At 38.3% G+C, this 17,347-nt stretch overlaps 2 protein-coding genes across 4 annotated transcripts in view; one reads left to right on the top strand and one right to left on the bottom strand.

The window, feature by feature from the left end:
- Positions 1–17,347, top strand: part of cacnb2a (calcium channel, voltage-dependent, beta 2a) — a 58,097-nt gene that overhangs the window by 34,433 nt on the left and 6,317 nt on the right. For all 3 annotated transcript variants that reach the window (XM_051714163.1, XM_051714153.1, XM_051714173.1), the window contains exons 7-11: positions 1,529–1,609; positions 7,429–7,487; positions 8,133–8,242; positions 13,673–13,824; positions 15,151–15,246. In XM_051714163.1, the coding sequence (XP_051570123.1) occupies positions 1,529–1,609; positions 7,429–7,487; positions 8,133–8,242; positions 13,673–13,824; positions 15,151–15,246 (498 nt within the window). The remainder of the gene's footprint in view (positions 1–1,528; positions 1,610–7,428; positions 7,488–8,132; positions 8,243–13,672; positions 13,825–15,150; positions 15,247–17,347) is intronic.
- nsun6 (NOP2/Sun RNA methyltransferase 6) overlaps positions 1,125–17,347 on the bottom strand; it is a 41,101-nt gene continuing 24,878 nt past the window's right edge. Inside the window, exons 12-13 of the mRNA XM_051714235.1 lie at positions 1,892–1,955; positions 1,125–1,633 (exon numbers count right to left, since the gene is read on the bottom strand). Of these exons, the coding sequence (XP_051570195.1) occupies positions 1,908–1,955 (48 nt within the window). The 3' untranslated portion in view covers positions 1,125–1,633; positions 1,892–1,907. The remainder of the gene's footprint in view (positions 1,634–1,891; positions 1,956–17,347) is intronic.

Raw genomic sequence — 17,347 nt, 5'->3', positions numbered from 1 at the left:
TTGTCTGACTGCATTGTGCCGACTGTGAAGTTTGGTGGAGGGGGGATTATGGTGTGGGGTTGTTTTTCAGGAGCTGAGCTTGGCCCCTTAGTTCCAGTGAAAGGAACTCTGAATGCTTCAGTATACCAAGAGATTTTGGGAACAGCTCTCCCAACTTTGTGGGAACAGTTTGGAGATGGCCCCTTCCTGTTCCAACATGACTGCGCATCAGTGCAAAAAGCAAGGTCCATAAAGACATGGATGAGTGAGTTTGGTGTGGAAGAACTTGACTGGCCGCAACCCGATAGAGCACCTTTGGGATGAATTAGAGCGAAGACTGCGAGCCAGGCCTTCTCGTCCAACATCAGTGTCTGACCTCACAAATGCGCTTCTGGAAGAATGGTCAAATATTCCCATAAACACACTCCTAAACCTTGTGGAAAGCCTTCCCAGAATAGTTGAAGCTGTTATAGCTGCAAAGGGTGGGCCGACGTCATATTAAACCCTATGGATTAAGAATGGGATGTCACTTAATTTCATATGCGTCTAAAGGCAGATGAGCGAATACTTTTGGCAATATAGTGTATGACACATGGCTATTTGATGAGTTTGATGTTTTTACTGATTACAATAATATGTACAGTGCAGTTTTCTTTTTTAATATAAATGATCAAAATGGAAACTTCTGATTTGTCTACAAATTTCAAAGCACTTGTTCAGTTTTGGTCATAATTCCTACATGCATTGTAAAGTAGTGCTTGTACGCTTTCAAACGATACATATTTTGTGTTGGTCAAGACTGCAGATATTAATATTTTGACAAGCAGGCCCATCTGAGCTTAAAGAGTTAACAAATCTTTGTATTAAATAAACCTATTCATAATGTAAATCAAACCATGTTTCTGTTACACTAACTTGTGTTTTTATTAAATAGTTTTATTAAAATATTTAATTAAATACGTAGTTATTTAATTAAAAGAAATTAATTAAAAGACTTTTAATATTGAAATCACAATCATAAGTATACTTTAAAGAATTTAATTGTATACGTATTATTATTTTTCTCAAATAATCATAATTTTAATGGTACAAAAAGTACTTAGTTGAAAAGGTAACACTTTACTATAAGGGTGGTATTTGTTTACATTAGTTATTTGTACCTCCTGTAGTGAAGTGTACTTTTCATTGTAAAAATGTGACTGTCTGTATCTTATACTTCAATCGTGTAAGATAAAAACACACAATGCATTGCCCCTAACTTGTGATCCATTTCAATGTAAAGTAGCTCCAGGAAAACACACATCATTTAACTTAAATCTGCTATATTTACCAACACATGAAAGGACAAAATCATGCATTTGAAATTAAGTTTGAATCCTAAACAGTTAGTACTTACTGTCCATTTTTGGCTTGTAAAACACCAATCTACTGTATTAACCATATATATCTTATAGCTGTGACTTTGGGTGTTCAGTGTGTGTGGTGTGTTTATAGACTGTATGTGTGCACATCTTAGAGGCTAACGTTGTGTTTTTGTGGTGCTCTACAGACAGAGCATGTTCCTCCGTATGATGTGGTGCCCTCTATGAGACCTGTGGTGCTGGTGGGACCCTCCCTCAAGGGATACGAGGTCAGTCACTTCATAGAGAACATGCTGAAGGAAAGGTTCAGAGAAAAATTGAAATTCATCTTCTCACCTTTATATCACTCAAAGCATGTACAGTATGTTTTACAGTATGTTTTTCTCCCCATGCAGCACAAAATTTAGCAGAATGACCAGGTTGCTCTTTTTCATATGACAATAGAGACAAACAATATATCGTTTGTTGGGTTTTGAAAGTAAAAATGTTAATAATGTTTTCCATAGGGGAATTGATTTTTAACATTAACTTCTAAACCTTTAAAGACATACCCATCAAGGTTGTTAATCAAAGGTATATGCTTCTCTTGAATCCACTGGTCTGCGTTATTTCAACCTAATTTAAAAATAAAAAATCGAGTTAAGTAGCAGACATGTTCACAAGTCCCTGAGGTCCAAGTCAAGTCTCAAGTCTTTCAAGGCCAAGTCCAAGTCAAGACTTAGTTTTTGTTTTTGTTTTTTGGCAATAGTTCTGTATCTCTTGTGTAGGAGTGGTCGTGACGTAGTGGGCTAAAGCACATAACTGGTAAGCAGAAGGTGGCCAGTTCGATCCCCACAGCCACCACCATTGTGTCCTTGAGCAAGGTGCTTAACTCCAGGTTGCTCTGGGGGGATTGTCCCTGTAATAAGTGCACTGTAAGTCGCTTTGGATAAAAGCATCTGCCAAATGCGTAAATGTAAATGTATCTGCAGCTGGGTAGTTTAATAAACCCCGAATAAGGCTAATTCAATTTTGAAATATTAAAACTGACTACTTTAAGGGATTGCCTTGTTTATTTATTTAAACTTGTCTAATAAATAAATAAATGTACTTTAATCATGAATTTAATTTTTATTCCATTTTATGGAATTAGCAGCGCTGTAACGTTAGCTGTGAGGTTGGGAGCTCTGCGAGACACGTAAGCGCAGCTGCTCTGCGCTCGGGCTGCTTTGTCCATTGATCCGGGCAGCGAATAGCGATGTTTCATTCCACTTTTGATGCGTATGCCATTTGATATATCGCTTAACAGAAAACGTCAGCGCATAAATGGATAGTTGGCCAACTCTGTAGTCGCACCGGCGGGAAAAACAGTCGCAAAATGACTTGTGTTTTTCACGAGTCTATGATTTCGAGTCCACTTGAGTCAGGTCTCAAGTCAATTGTTTATGAGTCCAAGTCGAGTCGCAAGTCATTTGTTTTGCGACTCAAGTGCGACTCGAGCCTCTGTCGAGTCTCGAGTCGAGACTAACGATTTTCCATCTCTGTTAATTTGTGAAATTTGTGGGGAAATACTACACTACCCATGATTCTGAATAGATACGATCCACCAATCAGAGAATAGCAGAAAACTAAGCGTGACCTCCCACTCCCATGATGCACTGTGAATGACGCAATCAACAAGTTGCTCTCCCTACAGTCTCAAACTACTGAATATCTTGCAATAAACTTAAAATATAATGTTCAACAACTTTGAATCAATGGTTTTATATTTTTACATAGTTTTTAATTCCACTTCGTCATTCACAATGTTACATGAAAAGACTGTAAGTGCAGGAGTGTCTTTTTGTTCAATGTTTAAATACTTGTTTGCTTCAAATCAAAGTTTGTAGTGTTGTGATTCACCTCAGAGTTGGTTTGTTTGGTTCATGGCTTAGAACTCTTTTATGAAGTACTTTATGCAATCCCTATGGGGAAAAAAATATGGGAAAAATACTTCTGTACGTTCCATACTTAAACTGTTAAAAGTGACAGGAGAGTTAATGCGGATGGCCAGAATTTAAGTGAATAACAACAACCTAAATGTCAGTCTATTTCAGTCATATGGCTTTAACCTCGTGAGATCTGAGTGTTTGTTTGTTGATTTGTTACTAGTAGCACCTAATAAACAAGCATAAAAAAAAAATTTTCTAGAGCAAATTGTTTTTCTAAAAATGTATGTCCTCATATGTGGACAGCGGGACTAAGTTGTGAAATTTTAAATAATGCCAAGCTATAGAAAGTCTGTTATGTTTCCAGGAGTGTTGGTTATTCATGTTTTTGAGACGTTACAGACATTACATCAGAAATTAACATAATTAATTCTGATTCAAAGTATTGTCCAGCATCATCCAATCACTGCCAACCATGTTAAAATAAAATTATACATTATAATTTCTGAATCTATGTACTGATTATCATTGTCACATGTCTGTCAAACATGTTGAGTGGTTCAAACATCATCTGCAGCCTGAAACTGAACTTTTAGTCGGATTTTAGGATTGAATGCACTTAGCTGCATAGAGAGCTATAGGATGCTCCCTTGCTCCCTATTTAGTGAATGACTTAACTTCCAGCGTACGGTCTGTCAGCACTGGTCTCAGAACAGCTCGAAATGCACCTTATTTTCATCCTAACTCCATATAAAGCCTCTGAAAGCAACATTGTTCAGCTTTTGGATGAACCCATTGATTCTCAGTGTGATAATGCACAGTGAATATATAGAAATGCATTTACTCATGTTAATGAATAGAATCACTGTATAGTGATAACAAAATAAAATATGACAAAATGTATATTAAAATGAAGCTAAATGACCCACAGATGTGTTAATGACGAAAGTTATTCAAAATAACATGTTTTTTCAACTTTTGAGGGAATAATGTCCCAAAATCCACATATGTGGACATCATGTTTATCAGCGCGCTGACGTGCGAAAAATGAATGCATTTTTAAAGCGGCATATCAAATGAAATTAGAGACGCTACTCTTTACATTTACATTACATTTACATTTATTCATTTGGCAGACACTTTTATCCAAAGCGACTTACAAAAGAGGAAAACAAAAGCGAATCATCTTAAGGAGACAGTGGTATGAAAAGTGCCATATTACAAAGTTTCACTAGCATCAGAACAGTATTCAAAACAGATTAAAGTGCAACAAGAATTTTGTATTTTTATTTTTATTTTTTTTTATCAATGACTGGTTAAGTGCTCATGGAAAAGATGTGTTTTTAGTTGATTTTTGAAGACAGAGAGTGAGTCAGTTGGGAAGGTCATTCCACCGTCATGGTATGATGAAGCTGAAAGTCCGGGAAAGTGTTTTTGAAACCAAACAGGTTTCAATGAAAAAAACGTAAAGAGATTTCGTACCAGAGGCACTTTTGTTAGCTTTCCGCCCGTAGAAGTGCTCCATGGAAATCGACGCCATGCTGTTGTGTCATGTGACTCTGTGCAGCAGAAGTTTAACCCTTAAATGACAGTCTAGAGTCTTGTGAACAGTATTCATTTGGTTTAAATTAATTTAAATTATGCGTTGCGTATAGCGAAGCCAAAATACAACGTACACGCATGTGGACGCGGGGTCGAACAAGGTTAAAATAAAGAGTCATATTGAATACTTTTATGGTACATTTTTCACCAACATTTGGGTCGTCATCTACATCCCAAAGGTTTTAGGTGACATGAGGGTGACCAAATGATGACTAGATTTTTTATTTTTTGAGGGGTGAACTATCCTTTAAATTACAGAGTTCCCACCCTTTTTGACCAATGAATTTCCATGACTTTTCCAGGCATTTGTGATTACTGAATACAGATTTTTTTTTTTTTTGTATCATTCCGATTCAGGCCAATTTGTAAACGAATCATTGAGACCAATTTTTGCACCATTTTGACTCATTGAAATGACTCAAAAGAAAGATTCACTGACAAATCAAGCATCACTTTTTGCTACACAAGCAATAAATAGCTGATGAAATATTTCAGAACAGAGAAAAACTAGGAAAATATACAGCATAGTCACTATTTTTATATATTTATACGATTTCTATACATTCAGTTTTGATGTTGTATTAATTTTGATTACTTTTCCAGGCCTGGAAAACATAATTTAAAAAAAGTTTTATGACCATAGAAGCCCTGTAATTATAAATCCCCACACCTCATTATACTCATTCATGTATGTTTGTAGACATACTTATTATCTGAGTACTTGTATAGTCTGAGTAAACATTTCCCAATTGTGCATAAATCTGTTACATCATTGTTGTGTAAAATATTTAAGATTTATGTTAACTTTGTTTATATTATTTAAATAGTATGTGAACCCTTTGGAATCACCTGCATTTATGTATAAATTGCCTTAAAATCTGGTTTGATATTCATCTTAGTTACAATAATGAAAAAAATACAATCTGTTTTAATTAATAACACACAAATTATTGTATTGTTCTTTTACATGTTGAATTCAAATCACCACGTTCAAACATTCACAGTGTAGGCTTGAAAAAGAAAAAATTGAACTCCTAGGCTAATGACGACAACAAAAGCTAATTAGAGTCAGGAGTTGGCAAACCTGACATCCAATTAGTGAAACGAGATTGGAGGTGTGGGTTAGAGCTACTTTGACTTATAAAAAGCACTCAAACATTTTGAGTTTGCTATTCACAAGAAGCATCTGTTGATGTGGACCATGCCTCGCAAAAAAGAGATCTCAGAAGATGACCAGAATTATTGCTTTGCATAAAGCTGGAAAGGGTTACAAAGTTATCTCGAAGAGCTGAGATATTCATCTGTCCACAGTTATACAAATTGTCTGTAAATGGAGACGATTTAGTACTGTGGCTGCTCTCACTAGAAGTGGCCGTCCAGCCAAGATGACTCAAAGGGCACACCACAGAATGCTCATTGAGGTAAAAAGAGCCCTAGAGTGACAGCTAAAAACATGAAGGAATCATTGGAACTGGTTAACATCTCTGTTCATGAGTCTACTATACGGAAAACATTAAACTGGCATGGTGTCCATGGCAGGACATCACGAAGGAAGCCGCTGCTTTCCAAAAATAACATTGCTTCATGCCTGAAGTTTGCCAAAGACCACCTTGACACTTCACAACACTGCTGGGAAAATGTTTTGTGGACTGATTAACTAAGGTTGAATTGTTTGGGAAGAACATGCAGCACTACATATGGTGTAAAAAGGCATACCAACATGAAAACATCATCCCAACTGTGAAGTATGGTGGAGGGAGCATCATGATTTGGGGCTGATTTGCTGCTTCAGGGTCTGGACCGCTTGCCATCATCAAGTGAAAATGAATGCCCAAGTTTATCAAGATATCCTACAGGATGTCAGGGTGGCTGTGCACCAGCTGAAGCTCAGTAGAAGCTGGGTGATGCAGCAGGACAATGACCCTAAACATCAAAGTAAATTCACTACAGAATGGCTTCAAAAAAAGAAAATGCACCTTTTGGAGAGTTCCAGTCGGAGCCCAGAACTTAACCCAATAGCGATGTTGTGGAATGACCGCAAGAGAGCCGTTCACACCAGACAACATAAGAATATGGCTGATCTGAAGCAGTTCTGTAAGGAATAATGGTCCAGAATTGCTTCTGAACATTGTGCAGGTCTAATCCACAGCTACCGAAAAGCTTGATTGAGGTTATTGCTGCCAAAGGAGGATCACCAGTTATTAAATCCAAGGGTTCACTTACTTTTTCCACAGCACTGTAAATGTTTAATGGGATGTGTTCAATAAAGACATGAAAGATTATAATTGTTTGTGTGATGTTATCTTAAGCACATTGTGTTCGTCTATGCTTGTGTCTTTGATGAAGATGAGATCACATTTTATGACATATGAATGCAAAAAACCAGCTGATTCCAAAGGGTTCACATACTTTTTCTTGCAACTGTATATGCTGTTTATAATGCTTCTAATATTATAAGTAATTCTGTGTATACATTATTATTATTGTTTTACATATTATAAATAATATTTGTTAATTTGTGGAAATGTTGTTTATGGAACAGATTAAAAACAGTTATTTTCCTTTATTGGTGTAAACAGGTAACAGATATGATGCAGAAAGCTCTGTTTGACTTTCTGAAGCACCGGTTTGAGGGGAGGTAAGTCTTTACACTCTTCTGGTTTCTCTCTGTTCTCTTCCTCTTTGGCCCTCCTTTGGGATAGTTTATATATTTGTGCGTGTATGCGTCACGTGAGTGGACAAAGTTACTTTAAATAGTTACATCTCATTGCCTTAATTGGCCATGCTGGTCCATACACAAAACACTGGGTCACATGCGTTCTCCTGACTGCAGTATTCCCTCAGTCAGAACGGTTCGATTTTAAGTAGTTTATTTAATAAATCGGGAAGTGACATGTAACTAACGCTGTGCACAATGTGCAGTAGTGTCTCTATTTATGAATTCACTCCTTTTCACTCACTCTTTCACCATATAGTAAACTATGTGGATATGATATGTGGTAATGAAAAACTGAATGAATGTGTGCAGGGTTTTGGACGTAATACAAAACATGCATTCGATATGAATGACCCCTAACTCTGTATGGAATTTACTGGAATTAGAATTCAACCATTGTTTTTCTCAGGCAAATGTACAGAGGAATAAGAACAATATCGGTCAATTGTGAAATATAATTTACTTTCTCTTTCCTTGTTGAACTTTTTTATAGAAAGTTCCTCCATTACTTGATCTCCAGGAAGCAGTAAACAACTCTCTTTCACTCTCTTGTTTTCTCTCATTCAGGATTTCCATCACGCGTGTCACAGCTGATATTTCTCTTGCCAAGCGCTCGGTGTTGAACAACCCCAGTAAACACGCCATCATCGAGCGCTCAAACACACGCTCTAACTTAGGTGAGAGAGAGAGAGTTTATTTTTCGTTGTAATCTCTTGTACAATCACAACTGAACTTGCCTTTAAACACTACACAGAGCTGAACTAAGACACGCAATCTTTTCCTGTTGTGGTATGTTCTCAAATCTGGAAATGATGCAATTCACTGACAAATTCAGAATCTTTTTTTTGTTTTTGTTTTTGTTTTTGTTTGGTATGCACAGTATAGGCCTATTATTTTGATTTGCAGTATATTTATATATTTTAGACTTATTAATTTATTATAAGTCAGTTCAGAATCAGGATTTTATCAAAAATTGATCTTAATCATCTTATATAAGTTTTGTTGTTGTTGTTGTTTTAAACTATTTTTATATTTTAATCTGGACCTCACTATGAAATTTGCCATTTTTGACACTGACATGGTGTTAAAAACAAACTTTTTATTTATTTATTTATTTATTATTTTTTATTTAAGTATTTTGTGTTAGTTTTATTTCATATTATTTTTATTATAATTTTTTTCTCAAATTTAGAGTAATATTATATTAGATTTGTATATATGTATACCGTATATATTATTATTTCAGAATATATTATTTTAGTCAGTTATGTTTTTTTTTTTTCATTTTTATTTGTGTAGTGCTTTTCACATTAGGCACTGTTTCACAGCAACTTTACAGAAAATCATACGGTAGTGTCTGTTATGTCTTCAGTCCAGAATCAGTGTTTTTTATTATTATTAAAAACGTCCTGGTTACTTTCGTAACCTCCGTTCCCTGATGGAGGGAACAAGACATTGTGTCAATGTAGTGACACTAGTGGTCACTCTTGGGATCCCCAAACACCTCTGCTTTTTGAAAAAAGGCCAATGGGAATTGGCGAGTGAAATTTGCATGTTACTCCCCCGGACATACGGATATAAAAGGAGCTGGTATGAAACCACTCATCCAGGTTTTGTGCTGAGGAGCCGCGACAAGGTCCCGGCCATTTCAGCGGGTAGTTCAGTGTTGTGGCAAGAGGGACACAACGTCTCATTCCCTCCATCAGGGAACGAAGGTTATGAAAGTAACCAGGACGTTCCCTATCTGTCACTCACTCGACATTGTGTCGATGTGGTGACACTAGGAGTCCCTATACAAAACACCACAACTAGCTGAACTGTGTTACGTGGACTGACGGTGCGAGACGGGCAGACCGCTGTGTGCCTCGTAGCCAGCACACCAGGCCTTCACGTGACCTCCCCCAACACTCTTATGAGCGTCGAACAGTCCTTTGGGAACAAGTCGACTGGGGACAGGCTAATAGGGACAGGCTAGCCCAACGGGGGGGGGGGGGGGGGTATTTTGAGTGGAAATACGTCACATGGTCTTACCGAGTCTTGTCGGAAGTATATAATATGGAGAAGTCCCATGGTAGGTCCTACCTGAGGGGGGAGGTGTTTCTACAAACATGATGACCGGGGGCAGGCCCAAGGAAGACGCAGTTTACCAACAGGGAAATGATTTAGCGGAAGATATCACATGGGGTCACCTATGGGGAACCACCACATGTGGAGCACCAACCTCAGTACAGAGCCCAGTTAGCACACGAACTGGGCCGGCAGCGAGTTTCTCCGCAAACTCGTCTGCCACAGGGCTAAGGAGGAAAGTCATCCAGGGATCACAACTTGTGAACACGACTGGGAGTCAAAAGCACATGTCTTCACCACATGGGAGGGGAAGGGCGCCATGCGCAAGTGGTACACCCGGCCAGCTGTCCCGGAACTTACCTGTTTGGACCTGACAACACACGGGACGAAACTGGCTCTTCCCGGAGATTATAGAACCTCGCAAAGGTGTTGGGTGTTGCCCAGCACGCTGCTCTGCAGATGTCTGCCAAAGAGGCGCCACTGGTCAGGGCCCAGGAGGCTGCTACACTCCTAGTAGAGTGGGCTCGTAGCCCCATGGGGGGCGACACGTCCTGGGCGTGATATGCCATGATGATGGCGTCAACGACCCAGTGAGCGATCCTCTGTTTGGAGACAGTGCTTCCTTTCCGCTGTCCACCAAAGCAGACAAAGAGCTGCTCAGAGCTTCTAAAGCTCGCGATCCAAATAGATGCGTAAAGCACGCACTGGACACAGCAATGCCAAAGCTGGGTCTGCCTCCTCCTGGGGCAGTGCTTGCAGGTTCACCACCTGATCCCTAAACGGGGTCGTGGGAACCTTGGGCACATAGCCCGGTCGGGGTCTCAGGATCATATGAGAGAAACCCGGACCGAACTCCAGGCACAATTCGCTGACAGAGAACGCCTGCAGGTCCCCTACCCTCTTGATGGAAGTGAGCACAGTCAGGTGGGCAGTCTTCAAAAAGAGTGCCTCAAGCTCAACTGACTTCAGGGGCTCAAAGGGAGCTCCCTGTAGACCCCGAAAGACTACAGAGAGGTCCCACGAGGGGATGAGGCGCGGTCTGGAGGGAACCTCCGCAGGGCGAACAGTACTGCCAACAACTCAAGGCAGTTGATGTGCCAACGCAGCCACGGGCCAGTCCAGGAGCCGGCGGCTATGTGCCCGTTGCATACAGTGCCCCAGCCCGTCTTGAAGGCATCCGTCATAACCACGACGCACCTGGAGACCTGCTCTAAGGGAACCCCTGCCTGTAGAAATGCAAGGTCAGTCCAAGGGCTGAAGATGCGGCGACAGATCGCCGTGATGACCACGCGATGTGTCACGTGGCGCCATTCCCATCTCGGGACTCGAGTCTGAAGCCAGTACTGAAGTGGTCTCATATGCATCAACCCGAGTGGTGTGGCAACCGCTGAGGATGCCATATGCCCCAGGAACCTCTGAAAAAGTTTCAGTGGAACCACTGTCTTCTGTCTGAACGCCTTCAGACAGTTCAGCACCGATTGTGTGTGCTCGTTCGTGAGGCACGCAATCATCAAGACTGAGTCCAACTCCAAGCCGAGAAAAGAGATGCTCTGAACCAGGGAGAGCTTGCTCTTTTCCCAGTTGGCCCGAGGCCCCAGTCGGCCTAGGTGCGAAAGCACCTTCCTAGGGTTCTTGGCGGCCGGCCGTGAGACGGGTGGCGTCTGCTTCTTGCGGTGGGCTCCTGCTGCAGGATGATGCCCTTGGCGACGAGCAGACGGGGTGCGAGGTCTTGAACAGGGCAGGATGTGTTGAATGGCCTCCTTCTGCTGCTTCCGTGGGGGGTTACCCGGCGGAGGTGGTCCCACTGGAGTCCCCAAATCACCCCCAGTGCTAACCGATGCGGCCTCATACCCGTAGGTAGAAGGACCAAGGCGGGGAGCCGCTGGGGTGGCTTGCTTTCTTACGAAGGCAAGCTGCAACTGCAACGTTGCCATGGTCATGGTCTCGCAATGAGGACAAGACCCATCCATGAACGAAGTCTCCGCGTGGGTAGCGCCCAGACATGTAAGACAGCGATTGTGGCCGTCAGAAGCGGAGAGATAATGACCGCAACCAGGAATAACAAACAAGTGGAAAGGCATCTTTAAAAAGATGTTCCGTGTGTGCCGCTCTTTTAGAATTGAAAATATACTCTTTTAGAATATACTCTAATTTTTTTGTTCTGCCAAAGCGTGCAGGGGCGTTCTCTGCACTCCACAGGTGCAGAGGGGGAGAAGCCCCTGAAATGCACTGTAAAATCCAGCAGTTTGAGGTGATCGGTAGGGAGAACTGAATTCAGTGCACTGAATGCAACCGCTCGGCTCTGAAGAGAAAATCTGAATGAGTGGTTGCATACCAGCTCCTTTTATACCTGTATGTCTGGGGGAGTGGCATGCAAATTCCACTCGCCAATTCCCATTGGCCTTTTTTCAAAAAGCAGAGGTGTCTGGGGCTCCCAAGAGTGACCCCTAGTGTCACTACATCGACACAACGTCAATTGAGTGACAGATAGGGAACTGATCTTAAATATCTTATATGGGATTTAAGTAGCTTTACCTGTGTCTATAATTAAACCTGGATTCTGCCATGAAAATAGCCATAGAAACTGGCATGTCATTAAAAGACAAACATGCTATTTATTTATTTATTTGATTTATTTTTATAATTGTTTCTCAAAATTCAGAATCATTTTCAGATTTTTTTTCAATTGTTTATACAGTATATTTTTTTCAATTTTTATTATAGTTATATACTGTATTTTTATTCTAGATTTACTATTGTTTTTATAAGTCAGCACCAGAATCAGTTTTTGAGTTTTTATAAAAAATTGGTCTTAAACATCTTATAAAGGTTTTTTTTTTGTTTGTTTGTTTTTTTTTTTTTTTTTGTATTTTTTTTTGTATTTATTAATTTTTTTTTAATCTGTATTTTACCATGAAAATAGCAATATAATCTGCCATGGTGTTAAAAAAACATACATATTATTTATTTATTTATATTTAGTATTTAGCATTATTATTATTTTTATTAGATTTTTTTCTCATTCAGAATAATTTTATACAGCATATTAATTCAATTTGTATATATTTATATGTATAATTATTTCAGATATATTATTTTAGTCAGTCATGTTTTTCAAGTCACGTAATTTTTATTTGTGTAGTGCAAAGCATCTTTACAGAAAATCCTACTGTAGTGTCCAAAATGTCTTCAGTCCAGAATTAGTTTGAGTTTTTAATAAAATAAAAAAATAAATAAAAAAGATCTTAAACATCTTATATAGGGTTTTATTTTTAATTTTTTATTTATTTATTTATTTTTTATCTGTTTTTATATTTTAACCTGGATTTTTCCATGAAAATAGCCATAGAAGATGGCATGGCGTTAGTAAATAATATGTTTGTTATTTATTTACATGCATTATTTTTTTCTTAATAATTATTTTCTTAAGTTCAGAATAATTTGTATATTTTTTTACTTTTTTTTTTTTTTTCAAGTCAAGTCATTTTTATTTGTGTAGTCTTTTTCACAGTAGACATTGTTTCATGGCAGATTTACAGAAAATCATACGGTAGTGTCTGTAATGTCTTCAGTCCAGAATCAGATTGAGTTTTTTATTAAAAATGGATCTTAAACTTCTTATATCGGTTTGTAGTTGTTTTGCCTGTTTTTATATTTTAACCTGGATTTTTCCATGAATATAGCCACATAATATATTACATTATTTATTATTTATTTATTCATTTGCATTATTTTCTGCACCACTATGTCTAGCTTTCATTGTTCATCAAAACTAGTCAATTCCCTTATAAATACATTATTACAGGAAGTCCCGCACCCCATTGGTTGAACCAGAAGTTGACATGTTCGTCCACTATTTACACTCTTCAGAAAGTCAACTTACCGATGGTTTCCTTATAGTTGACTCAGCATATTAAACATTTAGGCTGGAGAAAGTGTTTGACATCAAAGTGTCTCAACATTAAGCATTACGTTTTTGAACTAGATCTCCATATTGTCTGGACAACGTAAATGTAGTGTACATATGTGTGTGTTTGCAGCGGAGGTACAGAGTGAGATCGAGAGAATCTTTGAGCTGGCTCGGACATTACAACTGGTTGTTCTAGACGCGGACACAATAAACCATCCAGCTCAACTGGGAAAGACCTCTTTAGCTCCTATTATTGTCTATGTCAAGATCACATCTCCAAAGGTGTACACACACACACACACACACATTCACACACACACACAGACCAGTTCAAAAACATTCACTGTTCCTCTGCCTTGCCGTAAAGTGTCTGCATGTTTTCTTATGATTCATGATGTCTGTCTTATGATGGACAAAACAAAGAAAAGAACTTGAAATGGAAGAAAACATAAACAGCTGCATTCACATACACTCTTTTCCAAACCCTAGTGAGCTGACTTACTAGACAGCATTTTAAGCAATCATAAGTGTGCTCTGGATGCTAAGGCTGTTCCAAATAGTAGGCGGCAAAATGATGCCTTGTAAGAAGGCTCAGTTTAGCCAAAATCTAAGGCAGCATCATACGTGCGCTTCAATCAGAATGCATTGCTACAAACTTGTTGAAAATATCTATCCAAGATGGCAGATAGAGCTGAAATGACTTGAGGGAAAGTTGATTTTATCGACTACTATATTGTATTGATCAAAAATAGATACATCTAATAAAAATGTACTTTTGTTATGCTTATTAGAGGACTGAGTTGTTAGCTTAGCAACATGCTGATGCCAATTTATACTGGAATCAGATGAGAGCATAAGTTGTTGAGTCTCTTGAATGTCACACATGAACGTGAGGAGTGACTGTTAACACTGTATATGTATAGCATTTTAACCCTTGTGCGACGTTCGGGACATTTTTGTCTTTTTGGCTTGCAGAGAACATGTTGGCATAATGCCAATGGCAAACTTTTTTTCCAAAGGTGTGTATTTTTTGGGATATTTTGATATTTCAGCCTCAGTTCCTATAATACATCTATAATACACTGTGTACACACAATAGTTACACTCAGGACCTTCAGGACAAAAATGTCCCCATTGAAACCCATTAAAACTGCAATATTTGATCACAGTGCCATTAAAGCATAAAATCATGAATTCTATGATATTTTGCTTTCATTCCGGAGCCCTGGCTTCAAAATTTAATTTTAAATATTTTCCACCAGATGGTGGCATTTTTCTCATGTTTAGCCTATGGAGCAAATACATGCTTTTTTCCTATTTTCTGTTTGCTGTATTATAGAGCACTACAGGCCAATTGAATAAATGTTGCAGCTAAAATTGTGTGGGTGTGTTGGTATGGATGTCAGTGTTTTGTATGTGTGTATTGAGAAATGAAGGGTGCCTATTTTGTTAGTATACAACAAGGCAGCTCACTTGGGTTTGAAACAAAGCCAGTGTCCTCCACTGAGTCCCAGCTAAAATCACACTGACTGGTATTTTGATGATGAAGTCACACTGCCGTCATTGTTATGGTGTTGATAATAATTGTTGTGACTCTGGATCTCTCAGGTTCTTCAGAGGTTAATAAAGTCTAGAGGGAAGTCTCAGGCCAAACATCTCAATGTTCAGATGGTGGCAGCAGACAAACTGGCACAGTGCCCATCTGTGAGTACACACACACTCGTTGGTTTTACAGTCATCATGGAGACTTTCCACTGACTTCTATTTTTTTATATTGAGCTAATTTCATTTTATTTTCCCTATGTTTAAACCTAACCCTCACACAATCATTTCTGATTTATATCCATTTCTGAATAATATAATATAATTAGTCCAGTCAGTCCATTAAAATGTTTAGTCATGTTTAATCGCAGATTCTGAAAGTGCTGAAATTTGACACTATATATACTTTTTTCCTGTCAAAATGCATTTAGTTCCTTCTTAGGAAAGTAAAAAATAAATAAATAAATAATGTGTAACAATAATGTTTTCCAAACAAAGCCTTCCACAGTATAAAGATAGAAATGACCGAAAATAGCACCGATTCAAGTAACATTAAACATTTCCCAAAGTCTAAGTGGGAGTTTGACTACTTAAAATATCTAGTCCATGTAGTTTGCGTATTCACTGCAATGCACATTAAGGACTCTATTTTCGTGAGTGCGCAAAGCGCAGCGCAACGTGTTAGGACCGCGAGCAACATCTTGTCCAATTTTCGTGAGAATGCTAATTCTAAGTGTAATTTTCGTGCCAACGCAAAGCACAAGTGGCCGTGGGTGGGAGTTTTTGCGCTACTGTGTATGTAAACTGTATGTAAATGAAGAGGCTCAAAGCGAAATTTGCTATTTTCCTAAGAAATATGTCATTGCGCCAAGACTTTCAATACCGCCTCTTAACTCAGCACAAAGTCCAAATTCAGTTCCTGTATTTGCTGTTTGGAGATTTCACCAGCAGGTGGTAATAAAGTACTTTCTGAAAGTACAAAACATCAAATTCTTAATATTGTATATTTACAACTGTATGTATGATTTAATTTGTATTGGTATTTTTCCACCTGTTGTCATAGAGTTGTTGTTTTTTAGTTACCTCAAAAGGGGCCGGTGGAAGAAGCTGGAGAGGGTAAAATGTTTGGATATGATATGAATTTTTTGACCACTTGGTTTTTTGTGTTTCAGTAAATTAATTTAATAAAAAAAAAAAAAAAAAAATCGAGTGCATTCTGATACAATCACTGTTAATACTAGCCGTGATTTGTGTGTCAGTAGATGAAAATGATTAATAATACTTACATCCTTTTTAATTTAACAGAGCGTACATCCAAATTCTGACGAGAATCACATTTTCCATGCATATAAAAGGAGCATGTGTCACTGTAATAGAAATATGCCAGACGTTCATCAAGGACGCAGTTAATGCACAAAAGAACATAATTTTCTATTCTTCTAATTTATTGCATACAGTCCATTTACACTACCAACTTCTTGTGAAGTTGCTGTCTTTGTTTAAATCATTGGTGCTTGAGGGAATGGATTATATAATAGGACGTAGACGCTGGAATAACCGGAGAAGAACCTCTGAATTAAATTGCACTTGATCCAGCCCATTTGCATTTATGCATTTGGCAGACACTTTTTATCCAAAGCTAATTCTAGCGTTGCGATGGTGATTTCACCAAAACCCACTTGCGCCTAGACTTAGCGCATGCTTGCACAAAAATACCAACTGACTTTGCGCTTTGCACTGTGCTTAATGCTTACGCTCTTAAAATAGGGCCCTACATCTCTTAGGCATTAATTGTGGCTATCCACTTTGCTACAACAATCATGAAGCTGCATTTAAATGATTCGTGCCGCTTTGAACTCCACATGAAAAGCGTTTGCAGCGTACATCTTGTTTATTTGCTTTTAGTGCTGGCACTGTTCATGTAATGATACTTCATCCAAATTATCCAGTAAGACAGAAGGGCAATGCAACGCAGGGGAAATGCTTTATACAAAAACTTGTATACAGATCTCGCACTAAGCTGAATAAAATATAAGAATCTAATGCCATATTGGTAAATGCATTAATCGCGTTAAACATTTTAAAATAATTGCATGTGTTAACGTGTTAATTTTGACAGTTCTAAGTATAATATAATATAAAGACTGTTGTTTTTATATTGTGCTAATAAAATTTGCTAACTTTACCACCATACAAAACTTTCTGCATTTTTATATTGTCATTAATAGACAAAAAGCTGAAAAAACATCTGCGCCAAACACTG

Source organism: Myxocyprinus asiaticus, chromosome 2 (genome assembly GCF_019703515.2).
Source record: "Myxocyprinus asiaticus isolate MX2 ecotype Aquarium Trade chromosome 2, UBuf_Myxa_2, whole genome shotgun sequence".
NCBI classification, from domain to species: Eukaryota; Metazoa; Chordata; class Actinopteri; order Cypriniformes; family Catostomidae; genus Myxocyprinus; species Myxocyprinus asiaticus.
This window is presented reverse-complemented; position numbering and strand designations above follow the sequence as displayed.